Source organism: Muscardinus avellanarius (assembly GCF_963383645.1).
Source record: "Muscardinus avellanarius genome assembly, chromosome: 16".
In the NCBI taxonomy this organism is placed as follows: domain Eukaryota; kingdom Metazoa; phylum Chordata; class Mammalia; order Rodentia; family Gliridae; genus Muscardinus; species Muscardinus avellanarius.
In genome coordinates, this window is record NC_137802.1 from 72391692 (window position 1) to 72408260 (window position 16569).

The 16569-nt window shown below is 52.5% G+C and overlaps 1 protein-coding gene across 2 annotated transcripts in view; it reads right to left on the reverse strand.

Moving 5' to 3' along the window:
- TBC1D16 (TBC1 domain family member 16) overlaps positions 1–2150 on the reverse strand; it is a gene marked incomplete at both ends in the record, with an annotated part of 55209 nt that extends 53059 nt beyond the window's left edge. For both annotated transcript variants that reach the window (XM_080714260.1, XM_080714259.1), the window contains 2 exons: positions 92–668; positions 1973–2150. In XM_080714260.1, coding sequence (XP_080570386.1) covers positions 92–668; positions 1973–2150 — 755 coding nt within the window. The remainder of the gene's footprint in view (positions 1–91; positions 669–1972) is intronic.
- Positions 2151–16569: the final 14419 nt, after the last annotated feature.

The window sequence follows — 16569 nt, forward strand, 5'->3', positions numbered from 1 at the left end:
CGCAGCAGCCCCAGGACCCCTGCTGGGCCGGCACCGAGGGCCGTGCATGGCTGCTGCCCAGGTCAGGCTTGGGCCCCAGCAGAGCACTCACCTGCCTTCGCTCTCCAGGAAGGTGGAGCTGCTGCCCTCGGCCAGGGCCGCACTGATGGGCGAGAGGCAGAAGGGCGAGGAGAAGGCGTCCGAGTCCGAGTCGAAGGAGCTGTCCCTGCTCACGCCATCGGCCGACAGCTCCAGAGAGCCCTCCTCCTCCCCAGCCTCCGGCCGCGGCCCCCTGCCCTCCTCGCTGGTGTCCTGCGAGCTGACCGCAGACAAGATCCCAGAGTCGCTGTGGGCGGGCTTTGACCCCAGGCCCTGGACCAGCTTCTCCCCGTCCTCCGGTGAGCGGCCAGCATGCACGGCCTCCTGGACACTCTGGGCCACCACCAGGATATCCTCATCTTTGGGGGTCAGGGTGGATCTTGGCTCCGTCGGGGACGGCTGGTGGGGCGCCCCTGAGCTCAGGGCGCGCCGGCGCCGGTGGCGAGGTGCCTTGCGCACCGGGGAGCTCTCGGGGGTGATGTAGCGCAGCGCCTCCTCGTCCTGCCGCTGGATGCGGGAGTTGGGGACCCACGCCAGGATGAGAGTGGCCCCCAGGAGCTCGTCCTTCTCCATGTACAAGCACAGATACCCTGTGGGGAGTCACAGGCGGGGTCAGGGGCCGGGAGCGCCTCTGGCTGTTCCCCTAGGGAATGCGCTTGGGGATACCACGTGGAGCTACGGTGTAGACAGGCCGTGAAAACACCCCAGGGCCAGGTGAGCGGCATGGATCTACTCGATGGGCTTGCTTGCTTTTTCTTCTTGTCTCTTTTCTTTTTTTCAATATTGGAAATTGAAACCAGGGCCATTCTACCTCTGAGCCACACTCCCAGCCCTATTTTATTATTTTTAATTAATTAATTTATTTATTTATTTATTATTTTATTGAGGTATTGGGGATTAAACCCAAGGGCATTCTACCTCTGAGCTATACCCCCAGCCCTATTTTTTATTCTTTATTTTGAAGGAGGGTCTCACTGAGTTGCAGAGGGCCTCACTAAGTAGCTGAGGCTGCCCTCAAACCTGTTTCAGCCTCCCAATTACTGGGATTACAAGGGTGTGCCACCACACCTGGCACCACTCTCTCTCTAAAGGAAGTAACACGTACTCCTGCCTATCCTAGGCGCCATGGCCCTTGAACATAACCTGGCCCTGCAAAAACAAAAACAAAGCATAGTCTCTTCTCTGCAAAAAATGACTAAGAGCCAGACGTGGTGGGCACGCTTGTCATCCCAGCGTTCAGGAGGCTGAGACTGGAGAATCGCGGTTCGCAGACAGCCTCAGCTACTTAGCGAGGCCCTTTGCAACTCAGTGAGACCCTGTTTCAAAAATAAAAAGACTAAAAACAAGCCGGGCGTGGTGGCGCACACTTGTAATCCCCACGCTTGGGAGGCAGAGACAGGAGGATCGCGCTGGTTCGGAGCCAGCCTCGCTGGCTTAAGAGACCCTGTTTCCAAATAAAAAATATAAAATAGGTCTGGGAGTGTAGCCCAGAGGTAGAAGGGCTTCCAAGAACCCCAGTACCACACACAAAAAAAGACTAAAAACAGGGCGGGGTGTAACTTGGAGGTACAATGCCCCTGGATTCCATCCCCAATACCACACACACACACCAAAAAAAAAGTGACGAAGTCACTGTCACCATAGAAAAAGTGCCCTTCCCTGGGACCATGAGACTGTCCCGGGTGTGGCTGCGGTTGTGCAGAGCTCCAACAGAGAGGGTCTCCTCCTGTCTCCACCCCGTAGGCCAGTGCGGGAGTCCTGGTACCTCATTCCCATAGGTGGGAGCCCAGGGCCAAGGACAACGACCCACAACTTCCCTGGGTTTCCGCCTATGACTTCTGACCTTGGGCCCTGCTCCCTGGCCAGTGACCTCAGGGTCCCCTCCCCTGCTCACCTGGGTGGTGCGCCCCCAGCCCCTGCAGCCCCTCAGGCGGGTGCACGCAGACATTGTTCTTGGAGTAGATGATCTCTTCATCCAGGACAGAGGGGGACCCGCCACTGCCACCAGGGGCGAGGGTCAGGAGGTCCGAGGCTTTGGAGGAGGCCCGGCGAAGGAGGCGGCCCAGAGACATGGCCGGGCGAGCGTTTCCATCCCCGCGCTCGGCCCGGGCAGGTGGGGCTGGTCCAGACCTGCCTGTGGAGGGAGAGAGGAGGGTGTCCAGGGTCAAGGCTGTGGCCAGCTAGGGGTGTCCCAGCTGCCGCGCAGGTCAGGAACAGGGCCAGCACAGGCAGCTGGGGCTCAAGCTGGGGTCAGCCTTTGTCCTCGGGCCAGAGGTGCTAAGACACACCCCAGCTCCACCTTAACCATCACAGGAGTAAGTGCCTCCCTTCCCAGGATGAAGACAACTGCAGAAGTCTCCAAATGTCCCCCAGGGGGTGGAATTGCAGAACCCTGGGTCTCACAAAGCCTCCAGGGAGTTTTCACCCATCAGTCAGTACCAAAGAGTCCCTCCTCCCTTGCTCCTCGCCCCTCCCTCCTTGCGGTCCTCCCCAGCACCCCCTCCTGCCCCAAGCCTCCCCTCGTGTCTGATGCCCAGTGCTACAAATATTAGAAGGCCTAGCTCAAATATTAGAAGGCAACTCAGTGAGACCCTGTTTCAAAAATAAAAAGACTAGCCGGGCACGGTGGTGAACTTGTCATGCCAGCATTCGGGAGGCTGAGACAGGAGGATTGTGATTCGCAGACAGCCACAGCTACTTACTGAGGCCCTTGCAACTCAGTGAGACCCTGTTTCAAAATAAAGAATAAAAAATAGGGCTGGGGGTGTAGCTCGGAGGTAGAATGTCCCTGGGTTCCATTCCCAGTACCGCAACAATAAATAAATAAAATTAAAATAAATAAATAAATAAATAAAGACCCGGGCGTGGTGGTGCACGCTTGTAATCCCGGCATTCGGGAGGCTGAGACCGGAGGATCGCGGTTCGCGGGCAGCCTCAGCTGCTTAGTGAGGCCCTCTGCAACTCAGTGAGACCCGGTTTCAAAATAAAAGAATAAAAAAATAGGGCAGGGGGTGTAGGTCGGAGGTCGAATGCCCCTGGGTTCCATCCCCAGACCCACAATAAATAAATAGACTAAAAAAATAGGTCTGCGCATGTAGCTTGGAGGTAGAACGCCCCTGGGTTCCATCCCCAGTACCACACACGCACAAAGAAGGACCAGAGTTTCCATATAATTCGTTTCAAAAAAATGTAAACTTGAAACAAGAGGATCAGTAGCCAGAAAATACAAGGAACGCCTCCAGTCATGGTGAAAAAGAGCTAATATCCTAAGGGCCATACAGGAGTAAAACCAAAGATGGACAGAAGTGGAAAGACATTCTCACTTACACAAAAAATCCCAACCACCAACAGCCTGGCAAGAGGCAGTCAGTCTGAGACAGGCTGGGGAGGACACGGAGGGAGAGGGGCTCTCCTGGGCCGGTCGGTGCCAAACCAGGAGCCATCGGATTCCCAGACCTGGCAGCCTTGAGACTCCTGGGAATGCCGGGGGTGGCGTTTTGTTTTGTTTTGTTGTTGTGGTCTGGGGATTGAACCCAGGGCATTCTACCTCTGAGCTATACCCCCAGCCCTATTTTTTACTCTTTATTTTGTTATTATTATTATTATTATTATTATTATTATTATTAGTGGTACTGGGGTTCCTGGAAGCCCTTCTACCTCCGGGCTACACTCCCAGACCTATTTTTACATTTTTATTTGGAAACAGGGTCTCCTAAGCCAGCGCGCGGGGCTGGCTTCGAACCTGCGCGATCCTCCTGTCTCTGCCTCCCAAGCGCGGGGATGACAAGCGTGCGCCACCATGCCCGGCTTACCCTTTATTTTGAAACAAGGTCTTACTAAGTTGCTGAGAGCCTCGCTAAGTAGCTGAGGCTAGCCTTGAAAAATACTGGGATTATAAGTGTGCTTATAATCCCGGCTTCATTTACTTTATTTTTGTGAAACTGGGGATTGAACCCATTGGCCTTCTACCACTGAACTAGACCCCCAGCCCTACTTTATTTTTCTTTGCAAATAGGGTCTCACTAAGTTGATAAGAGTCTATTTGCCCAGGCTGTCCTCAAACCTGCAATCCTCCTGTCTCAGCCTCCCAAATCCTGAAATTACAAGTGCGCGCCACCACGCCCAGCTCAGGGGTGGCTGTTCAAGGTGCAGTCTGCAGCTCTATCTACAGTGCACCCTGAAATCAACTTTGTGGCCAAGACCAGCACATGCAGAAAAAGAGAAGAAAAAGAACAGAAAACGCCATGGGTGGTGGCGCACGCCTGCAATCCTAGGGCTTGGGAGGCTGAGACAGGAGGATCGAAGGTTCAAGGACAGCCTGGGCAAATAGACTCACCCAAGCCAGCTAAGGCAACTTAGCGAAACCCTGTTTCAAGAAAAAAAAATTCAAGTTTTTAAGGGTTTGGGGGTGTAGGTCAGAGGCAGAACACCACAGGTCCAATTTCGAGTACCACAAAAAAAGATCCTCTTTCTCTATTACATTAACATTATTAGCTCATGTATATAACTACCTGCTCCTGATGTGCTTCTCCATTTTAAGATTTAGTGGGTAAAGCAGGTGAATAACCGGGCGTGGTGGCGCACGCTTGTAATCCCCGCGCTTGGGAGGCGGAGACAGGAGGATGGCGCAGGTTCGAAGCCAGCCTCAGCTACTTAGTGAGGCTCTCAGCGACTTACTGAGACCCTGTTTCCAAATAAAATATAAATAGGTCTGGGAGTGTAGCCTGGAGGTAGAAAGCCCCTGGGATCCACCCCCAGTACCCCCCACACACACACAGCAGGTGAACACATCTGAATTTAATAACAAACGTCGCGGTGGAGTGATTGCGTTTGGGTATCTGTCAGCTGTCAGGGTGCGTGGGGTTTTAAAACCTGCTGTGTCCGGGGAGTGGGACTAGAAAGGTGAGCTCAGGAACCTCTGCACTCGCCGTGCGGAAGAACGGATGACGAGGCCTGCTCTGGCATTAATCCAGGAACCGCGCCGCAGCGGGCGCCGCCCATCGAGCAGGAGCACAAGTGCTTCGTGGCAAACACTGCCAGTGCATCCAACTCCACAGTGGCCTGGCACTGTGTTGTTGTTGTTTCTGATACTGGGGATTGGAACCCAGGGGCATTTAGCCTCCACCCCCAGCCCTATTTTTTTATTATTATTATTATTATTATTATTATTATTATTATTATTATTATTTGGTGGTACTGGGGTTCCTGGAAGCCCTTCTACCTCCGGGATACACTCCCACAGGCTACACTCCCAGACCTATTTTTTAACTTTTTTATGTGGAAACAGGGTCTCTTAAGCCAGCGCGGCTGGCTCCGAACCAGCGCGATCCTCCTGTCTCCACCTCCCAAGCGCAGGGATTACAAGCGTGCGCCACCACGCCCGGCTATATTCTTTATTTTGAAACAGGGTCTCACTGAGTTGCAAAGGGCCTCACTAAGTAGCTGAGGCTGGCCGCAAACCGCGATCCTCCCGTCTCAGCCTCCCAAGTCCTGGGATGACAAGCGTGCGCCACCACGCCCAGCTAAAAAGGAGGAAATTCTAATACATGCCACACCTCGGATAAACCTTGAGGACATTTTGCCAAATGTAATACAGTCATGCCCCTTAACGGCAGGGGCATGTTCTGAGAAACTGGTCATCAGGCAGTGTAGACGCGGTGTGAACAGCCAGTGAATTACACAAACCCAGCCGGCTGCACCCCACCAGGCAACGGAATCCTAGGGCATCGGAGGACAGAGAGGCACGCAGGAGACAACACTGCACGACCCCGCCTCTAGGAGCCCCTGCACTGTCAGGCTCGCAGAGACAGCGGGCAGGGGGGCCCGGGCACAGGGGAGGGGCATTAGGCTTGGCAGGTTTGCAGTTTCCGTTTGGGGAAGACGCCAGAGCTCTGAGGACGGAGAGCAATGGCGGCCACACAGTGTGGGTGTGCTGGCCCCGAGAGCTGCGCACGTAACCGCGGTTAACGCGGCACATTTTGTCGGGCGTGGTGGGCACACTTGTAATCCCAGCATTCGGGAGGCTGAGACGGGAGGATCGCGGTTCGCGGACAGCCTCAGCTACTTAGTGAGGCCCTCTGCAACTCAGTGAGACCCGGTTTCAAAATAAAGAATAAAAAATAGGGCAGGGGGTGTAGCTCAGAGGTCAAATGCCCCTGGGTTCCATCCCCAGACCCGCAAAAAAAATAAAATAAAATAAAATAAAAAATAAAAATCAATTAAAGCAGTATCTGTTGGTGCCAGGTCTGGCAATTTGTTATATTGTTCATTGAGCCTGGAGCATTTTTCATATTTTTCTAAAATTCTAGCGCTGTCCGAGGGTATTTCCTAAATCAAGTCTTTTGACCCCGGGGAACTCGGGTAGGCTCTGGGCAGGCCCGGGGTGCAGAGCTCCCTCCAGGCCCGGCTGGCTCACGCTGACCCTCGGCCCCACGGGCAGCTCCGGCGCCCTCCTGAGGCCCGCTCTGTTCTCGGGCCCCCTCGCCCATTTGCGTACTGAGGTTGCCTCCGTGACCGCCAGCTGCGGACTCTCCACACCACGAGCTCCTTCCCTTCCTGCTCTGGCCTCTGGAACCGCTGAGGTCCCAGCATCCCCTCTGAAAGCCACCTGCCCTGGCGGCGGGACCCACCTCACTCCCCAGCCCTGAGCCGCACACACATCTCTCAGATCTGGACGCACCCGGGGCCCCAGTCTAGCCCTTCCCGGGCTCTCCCTACCCCAACGCTCCCGTGTGGGCTGCAGAACAAATCACCCTGTTGATGGGTCGGCAAACAAAGGCTCGTATAGCAAGCTTTTTTATTTTTATTTTTATTTATTTTTTATTTTGGTATTGGAGATAGAACCTAAGGTCTTCTGCATCCCCAGCTCTTCTTGTTTTTTTGTTTTGAAACTGGGTCTTGCTAGGTTGCTGAGGCTGGCCTCGAAGCTTCAATCCTCCTGTCTCAGTCTCCCAAGTACTGGGATTACAGACATGCACCCCCATGCCTGGCTAGCAAACACTTTTTGTTGGCTGGGCCAGAAGTCTCTGCTGTGACCACCTGATTCCGTCCTTGTAGGCTGAGAGCGGCCCTAGACAATAAGCCCCTTTGTAACCCCAACAACACCTGGCATAGACACTGGAGCTCAGATATCCCATAATCTCCACCGCCCGCCAGCCTCTCCGGGAAGCCCTCTGCCCTCCTGGTCATGGGGTGGCCTCCCTCCTCTTAACCAACACCAGCTTCCTTAATTATCTAAACACTTGCTGTCCAGACACCTGGTGATCCGTGACACATGACAACCACATTACAAGCTGTTTCAAAAATGAGCGCAGCAGAAAACGTGTTACGCGCCCCACAAACCATCTGCAAAAGACACATCTGAACTGTACCGGCGCTTCTGCCCTACAGACTGTGCTCAGGACTCTCAGAGTCACAGGGTCAGTCAACGAAGCTCACGAGAAGACGGCCCCTTTCTCTAGACCCCGTAGATACATACCACGAGCTGCGGGTGCAATTTAAAATTCTCCAGGAGCCACAGTTTAAGAACGAAAAGGGGCCGGGCGTGGTGGCGCACGCCTGTAATCCCCGCGCTTGGGAGGCGGAGACAGGAGGATCGCGCAGGTTCGAAGTCAGCCGCGCTGGCTTAAGAGACCCTGTTTCCAAATAAAAATATAAAAAATAGGTCTGGGAGTGTAGCCCAGAGGTAGAAGGGCTTCCAGGAACCCCAGTACCACCAAAAAAAAAAAAAAAAAAAAAAAAAAAAAAAGAACGAAAAGGGGCGCACGCCTGTAATCCCAGTGCAAGGAAGGCTGAGACAGGAGGATCAGAGTTTGAGGACAGCCTCGGCAATGTAGTGAAACTCTCAGCAACCTAGTGAGACCCTGCTTCCTAACAAAAAAAGCAAAAAGACTGGGCGTGGTGGGCACGCTTGTCATCCCCGCGCTTGGGAGGCGGAGACAGGAGGATCGCGCAGGTTCGAAGCCAGCCGCGCTGGCGTAAGAGACCCTGTTTCAAAAACATAAAATAGGTCTGGGAGTGTAGCCCGGAGGTAGAAGGGCTTCCAGGAACCCCAGTACCACCAAAAAAAAAAAAAAAAAAAAAAGCAAAGAGGGCCGGGGGGTGTAGCTCATAGGTAGAATACCCCTAGTTCAAACCCCAGCACCACCATAAATAAATAAATGGAATAAGAAATGAGTGAGATTAATTTAATATGGTGTGTGCGTGTGTGCGTGTGTGTGCGCGTGTACACGTGTACTGGTGATTGACCCAGGGGCACTCTACCACAGAGCCCCACCCACAGCTCCCCTTCATTTTTATTTTAACTTTGAAATTGGGTCTTGCAGTTGGGCACAGAGGCACGCCTGTAATTCCAGCACGTGGAAAGCCGAGCCAGGAGGATCGCGGGTTTGAGGACAGCCTCAGCAACTTATCGAGGCCCTGTTTCAAAATGGAACCTTTTAAGTAGGGCTGGAGACACAGCTAAGAGATAGCATACCTCTGGGTTCGCTCTCTAGTGCCAAAGAAGAAAAAAGAAAAGAAAAAAAGAGAAAAGAAAAGAGGGTCTTGCTAAGCTGGCACCCACTGGCCTCAAAGCTGTGATCCTCCTCTCTCAGCCTCCCAGGTACTGGGACTGCAGGCACGTGCTACGCCATATGAGGCATTGTTCAGCCTCGAAGTGTTCAAAGCCCGGTGTGTAGCTCTCACACACTCACACACACACCACAGTTCCCGCCAGCCACGTGTCGGGTGCACGTGGCCGCTGTCTCGTGACGGCGGAGGAGGGAGCGCGCCTGCCACGCCTCCTCTGGAGTCTGGTCGCCTGGTGTAAACGCCAGACTTGGCTGCCGACGGCTCTCAGCTGCTTCTAAACATGAAAAACGTTTTCAAGTGAAGATGTTTTGCCACCATGAAGGATAATCAAAAGAATGTGCTAGAAGTGAGAAAGGGGATTCCAAAACACAGTGTTTGAAACATAGACAAAACAGGTTCCCAGCACCAGAGTGGGAAAGTTCTCTGCACCCTGGGCCCGCGTCCTCCCGGGCACCCAGGCTCCGGACGCCGGACGCCAGCGCACAGCGCACCTCCTCCCGGGCGGTTCCGGGAGCCGGCAGCTTGTAGGCAAGCCAGAGCGAGTCTGTTAAACATTAACCAGGATTATTTATTCTCCTACGACAGTTCTTACCTGCTTTTATTTTCGGGGCTGGGCATTGGGGATGGAACCCAGGGGGCATTCTACCTCTAAGCTACATCCCCAGACCTATTTTATTTTTTATTTGGAAACAGAGTTTCACGAAGCTGTTGAGGTTCTCATGAAGTTGCTGAGGCTGGCCTTGAATCTGCAATCCTCCTGTCTCAGCCTCCCAAGTATTGGGATTATTGGTGTGCACCACAATGCCCAGCTCTTACCTACTTTTAAAATGTATCTGCTGCTTCATGAGCCTTTTTCCTCTAAATGAGACCCGCTCCCTGATATCTGGTCTCCATCAAATTAGGAGAGAGGGAGTCCTTTTTTGCCTGGGGGGGAGCTAAGTGGTGAAGTGCTTGCCTAACCCGTGCCAGGCCCTGGCTTTAATCTCTAGCCCTGCAAAAACAAAGCACACCTATAATCCCTGTATTTGGGAGGTTGAGATGGGAGGATCGCAGGTTCGAGGACAGCCTCAGCAAGCAGTGAGACTATTATCAACCTAGGGAGACCCTGTTTCCAAATAGGAAATAAAATCCGGCTGCAGGTATAGCTTGAAGGTAGAATGCCTCTGGGTTCGTCCCCAAGACCACCAAAAAACAAACCAACAAAAAATGTCCCAGGAGCGCTAGCACACTCCTGTAATCCCAGTCCCCGGAAGGTTGCAGGTGTGAGGCCAGCCTCAGCAACTTAGCTGAATACAATAAAAATAAATAAAAAATAAATAGGGCTGGGGGTAGAGTTTGGAGGCAGAATGCCCCTGGGTTCAATCCCCAGTAACACACACACACACACACACACACACACGCACACACAAGTAAAACCACGTCCTTAAATCACATGATCCAAAAATAGGTATATGTTCTCTTACTATCTCTCGTGCCCTCTCTAAAAATAAACACCATTTTAAAAACGCGCCCACTGGGACGATATCATATCTGGCTATGCTACTGATAAAGACAGTAGCCGCGAGTTAAAGTGTTTCCCGAGTGTAGACTGGGTGCCGCGAGTTAAAGTGTTTCCCGAGTGTAGACTGTCTTTACTGAGGTTGAGAGAAGGCCACGGTGGCCCTACCCAGTGGGACTGGAGACCCTGGGCAAAGGTTTTGAGCCCCACACATCTGTGCAGAGAAGGCCCAGCGACCGTGAGGCCGGGCGCCTAGAAAAGCCCTCCCCTCGGAAGGGGCCGCTGCCGGCTCGGCCTTGCACTCCTGCGTGGGGAAGCGTGGTAGGAGCCTGTTACGTGGTGTCTGTTTGTCTGTGTCCTGGAAGCTAACAGATTACATCAGCAACAATGTTAAAAACTCCCAGCACCTACTCTCCACCTCAATAGCTACATATATCTCACACATAAGCCACTCTTGGACAGGTGCCCTGGCTAGACACTTTGTTTCCAAGTGATTGCTTCCTTTCCCCCTCTACTGGGTATTGCACCCAGGGACATCCTACCTCCAAGCTACATCCTCAGCCCTATTTTATTATTTTATTTGGAAACAGGGTCTCACTAAGTTGCAGAGAGCCTCACTAAGTAGCTGAGGCTGGCTTCGAACCTGCGATCCTCCTGTCCCCGCCTCCCAAGTACTGGGATGACAAGCGTGAAGCATCACACATGGCTCATGGTTGCCTTTTAAACAATAAACTCTGCTGAGCTGGTGGAGTACCTTTGTGATCCCGGTACTTGGGAGGTTGAGATAGGATGATCGCAGGTTCAAGACCAGCCTTAGCAATTCAGTGAGAAACTATTTCTAAATTAAAAAATCAAATTGTGCTGGGGTGGGTGTAGCTCAGAGGTAGAACGCCCCTGGATTCAATCCCCAGTACCACAAAGAATAATCATCGCCATCTCTGTATTTTTATATACAAATCAACCTCATTTCCTGAGGATAATTTTTGGATTTCCTGTCCATTTCTCCTGACACACAGTGCCTAACAGATTTCCAAACAGGTGCCAGCAATACCGGGGAGTTAAATCTTTGCCAATTTGGTAACTGAAAGTGGTTGTCTTAAGACCAATTTCCTTGAGAATATTATCCCAGCTTTTTAGACATTTAAAGTCACTTCCTGAATTGCCTATTGGCACGCCTTGTCAATTTTTCTTCTGAGGTATTGAAATTTTTATTGCTATATAAGATTTTTGGGGGGCTACTGAGATTTGAACGCAGGGGCATTTTACCTCCAAGTTACAGCTCCATCCCTTTTTTTTACTGATTTTGTTGTTGTTGTTTTGAAACAGCCTCTCACTAAGTTCCTGAAAAGCTTGCCAAATTGCTAAGGCTGTCCTTAAGCCTGTGATCCTCCAATCTCACCCTCCCAAGCACTGGGGTTTCCGGTATATCCCGCCATGCCTGGCTGTGTAAGAGCTCTTCATACAGGGAAGGTAATAATCCTTTGCTATAGCTGCTACAAATGTTTTCCCCAATTTGTGGTTTGCCTTTTATGATCCCTTTTGAAGAACAGAAGTTCTAAATTTTCATTGTTTCTAAATTGATGGTCACTTTTCTTCGTGATTCTTTTGTTTCTGTTTTTTTGTCTTACACAGCCACTCCCCAGCCAAAAATCCACTGAACGTTGGTTTATGTTTTATCCTATTTTTCTTAGGGTTTCCATTTTCAAGGAGGCATGTTTAATATTTCAAAAAGCCGAATTTGACGTGTGCACTTAGCTGAACAGGCAGGACGTGGGCACAAGAACGCCGGCAGCCGCGGGAGGAGGGGTCGAGGCCACGGAGAGGAGCCCCTGCTGCCTGGGTGACTGCGCCTCCTGATGCCCTTGACGCACCTGCACATGACCTTGAGTGACCCCTGCACGGTGCCCTTTGCGTTCATGACCTTCAACCCCTGGCATCCTACAGGCGCCAAAGGGAGAAGAGACGGCAGTTCTTCCTGGTAGACAGGGGAAGCAGGCTGGAGAGAGGCTGTCCAGGCCCAGAGCCCAGAGCAAGAGGGAGACGCAAGTCCCCTCCCAGGCAGGAGCGCCTTGCGTGGGCCAGGGAATTATTCCACAAATAGTCGTGGAAGCACAGTAGGGCACAATCTTCTAACACCGTTAGCAGAGCTTGTAAGACATAAAACAAGTTAGCGCAGGAAGAACGGATCCCTGACTTGACCCCCAGTAAGGATTCGGAGTTTAAGTGTATCAAATGCAGCCCAAGGCATCCGGCGCCTTGTGAAAATCATCACACTCTCAGAGAGGAGGCTGGACAGAGAAGCAGCTACTGGCGGGCACTCGACAGGGATAAACCCTCATTCTCCCTGATCCCCCCTGTGATATTTTCCTTTAAAACAGTTATATCTAAGCCAGGCGTGGTGACGCACGCTTGTAATCCTAGCTCGTGGGAGGCTGAGACAGGAGGATCGCACAGGTTCGAAGCCAGCCTTAGCTACTTAGTGAGGCTCTCAGCAGATTAGTGACACCCTGTTTCCAAATAAAGTATAAAATAGGTCTGGGAGTATAGCCCAGAGGTAGAAAAATCCCCTAGGTTCCACCCCCAGTACCACCAAAAATAAATAAATAAATAAATAAATAAATAAATAAATAAATAAAACAGTTATATTCAGCTAGGTGTGGTGGCATGTACCTGTAATCCCAATACTTGAGAGGCTGAGACAGGAAGATCAAAGATTTGAGGCCAGCCTCAGCTACTTAGTGAGGCCCTTTGCAACTCAGTGAGAACCTGTTTCAAAATAAAGAATAAAAATAGGGCTCGGGGTATAGCCTGGAGGTAGAATGCCCCTGGGTTCCATCCCCAATACTGCAGGGGAAAAAAAGAAAAGAAAAGAAAGTATTAAGTAGCTGGGAGTGGTGCCACACACTTGCAATCCCAGTACCTGGGAGGCTGAGACAGGAGGATCGCAGGTTCCAGGCCAGCCTCAGCAACTTGGCAAGTCTCTATTTCAAAATAAAAAGAGCCGGGCGTGGTGGCGCACGCTTGTAATCCCCGCGCTTGGGAGGTGGAGACAGGAGGATCGCGCAGGTCCGAGCCAGCCGCGCTGGCTTAAGAGACCCTGTTTCAAAAATATAAAATATGTCTGGAAGTGTAGCCCGGAGGTAGAAGGGCTTCCAGGAACCCCAGTACCACCAAAATAAATAAAATAAAATAAATAAAAATAAAAAGAGCTAGGGTGTAGCTCTGAGGTAGAAGGCCCTGGGTTCCATCCCCAGTACCACAAAAAAAAGGGGGTGGGCTATTGTGTAATCAGAAAGAAAAGAACAATTTGGCTCCCTTCAATGGAAATACACACTCACAAAACACCTCCACAGAGCCACCCTTTCCATTAATGCACAACCCTGGCCGTCAGACACCTTGGGGGACCGTGGCTCTGGGGGGAGGTTACTGGGGACAAAGGCAGCTACAGTTGCCTCCGGAGCTTGGTGGTGGCTGGAGCGCGTGCCGCCGGCAGGGGAGAGATGTGAGAAGCCACAGAAGCGCCCAGAGATGGAGGAGGCACGAGCAGGGCTGGAGGGAGCGGCAGGTCCCCCTTGCACAGCGCTCAGAGAGGGTCCTGATAATTCCACTGGGTGGGGGCCGAGGCCGCAGCCCCTGGCCATGCTGTTCCCTCCACCCGACCTGCAGAAGCCACCTGGAGCTGAAACCTGGGGCTGAAACCTGGAGCTGAAACCTGGAGCTGAAACCTGGAGCTGAAACCTGGGGCTGAAACCTGGGGCTGAAACCTGGAGCTGAAACCTGGGGCTGAAACCTGGCCCGAGGCAGCTGGAGCTTCTGTGACTCGTGTGAAAGTGGAGGGGGTGGGGTTTCCTCTGGCAAATATTTACAACCAGTGAAGTTAAGGCTTTTATTGCTCAAAATTTATGGCCCAAGACTGTGTGATTTATACTCTAGAAAAGGGAGCCTTCCTATGTGTAGAGAAAGGCAAAGTCACCTGGGAAATGAAACATGGTTAAGAAATGACCACAGAGCCGGGCTCGGTGGTGTGCGCCAGTAACCCCAGAACTTGGGAGGCTGAGACAGGAGGGTCACAGGTTCGGAACCAGCCTCAGGAACTCAGTAGGACCCTGTTTCAAAAGCCAAAAAATAAGCTGGGTGTGGAGGCTGCCGGGACAGGTACCGCCAGAAATGTGTTCTCCTAGCTGGGCGTGGTGGCGCACGCTTGTAATCCCAGGGTTTGGGACGCTGAGACAGGAGGATTGCAGTTCAAGGACAACTTCAGCTACAGAGTGAGGCCTTTGCAACTCAGTAAGACCCTGTTTCAAAATAAAGAATCAAAAATAGGACTGGGGGTGTAGATCGGAGGTAGAATGCCCCGGGTTCCATCCCCAGTACCACACACCAAAAAAAATGCCAAAAAATATAACAAGTTGGGGGTGCAGCTCAGAGGTAGAATACCCCTGGATTTAATCCCCAGGTCCAAGAACAAAGAAAAAGAAAGGCAGGTGGGAAGGGATAAAAAAGAAAGGAAGGAAAGAAGGAAAAAAAGACCTGAAAGGTCAGGCTGGCCTTTGCTTTGAAAGCATCCGTTTCACGTGTATCAGCTTCCTGCAGTTGCTGTAACAAGTCAGCACAGCCCTAGCAGCTTGAAACAAGGCAGATGTGCTATCCTACAGTCCTGATGGCCAGAAGTCCGGGATGGTCTCACTGGGCTCACGTCAGTGTTAGCAGGCTCTGGTCCTTCTGGGTAATCTGCTTCCAGGTCTCTTCACCTTGGAGGGGCCCCGGCACTCCACGGCTCCGTTCCCATCCTCCACTTCAAAAGCAGAGGTGGCTGGTGGAGTCTTTCTCACACCCCAGCGATCACGGGGATACTCCTGCTGCCCCCTTCCACTTTCAGGGTCCCTGTGATACCATATGGATGGACCAGGCTCATCACCCACCTCAGAGTCAACTGATGAACAATCTTTTTTTTTTTTTTGGTGGTACTAGGGGTGGAATCCAGAGGCTTTCTACCTCCGGGCTATACTCCCAGACCTTTTTTATATTTTTTTTGGAAACAGGGTCTCACTAAGTTGCTGAGAGCCTCACTAAGTAGCTGAGGCTGGCTTCGCACCCGTGCGATCCTCCTGTCTCAGCCTCCCAAGTGCGGGGATTACAAGCGTGCGCCACCCACGCCTGGCTTGAACAATCTTAATTCTACCATTCTACCTGCACGTGTGTGTGTGTGTGTGTGTGTGTGTGTGTGTGTGTGTGTGTGTGTTACTGGGGATCGAACCCAGAGACATTATACCTCTGAGCTACACCCCTATTTTTTTGTTTTGAACAGGGTGTTTAGATTGCTGAAAGTCTGGCCAGCTCGCTGAGGCTGTCCTTGAACCTGGGATCTGTGTCTTAACCTCCTAAGTACTGGAATTACAGGCTTGTACCAGCTCATCAGGCCCACCTGCACGCTTGGTCCTCAGCTCCAAAACCTCATACGGGCACAGGCTCCTCCTGCATAAAGACGTGGAAACCTCTGGACTCCACTCTGCAGCCCGCCAACCCCAACCAAGGCTCCTAAGGAGCGGTAAAGGGCCGATCTCTAACTCCAGAAAGCATTACATCCGCCCACTGACTGCCCATCTAACACACGGAGTGACCGTGACACTGGATGATGGGGACCGAGGCCCAGGTCGGGAGCTCTGGGTCCCGGTGCCCTCCAGGGCAGCAGGGTGGGCACTGGACGGCTGCCCGCTCACGAGCCAAGGCCGCCTGGGTTTCCTCTGCCCAAAGCCTTGGTGGTCCTGGTAAGGAGGGCTCCATCAGCTCCCACACGGGAAGACACACCTCTTCTGGACCTTCTGCGGGAGACCAAAGTACAAGGCAGGCTGCAGGCAGGAGAGGCCCGGCCCGGTCTCTGCCCCGCTCACTCCTCCGTGCTGCATGCCAGCCTCCGGGCACTGGCCAGGCGCGGGGATATGGTGGTCAGACGTGGTCCTGGTGCCCACGTTCACAGGTGAAGGCTGCCTGCTGCAACAGGAGCGGCGGCAGGTACGGAGCAGGGGCCCCGGACGCGTGGCAAGAGTCAGGGGGGACGAAGCCCACGGCTGACTATCTCCCTGACCTTGCCTCCTTCTGTGTGCCCAGGAGCAAAATGCCCTGCGCTCTGGTCACCTGCCATGTAGCCGGCAGGAACCGGTTCATCTGCTTTGCTCTCCAAGCCCCAACAACAGAGAGGGATAAGGCGATGCCGTATTAAACGCAGGCCAGACACACGCTGACAAGGGTCATTTTCCACCTGCAGAACATCTGCTGCTGAGCACAGCAGCGCACGCTTGTAATCCCAGTACCTGGGAGGCTGAGACAGGTTGATTGCAAGTCCAAGGCCAGCCTCAGCAATTCAACAAGACCCTATTTCAAAATAAAATAAAATAGAGCCGGACATGGCAGTGCACGCTTGT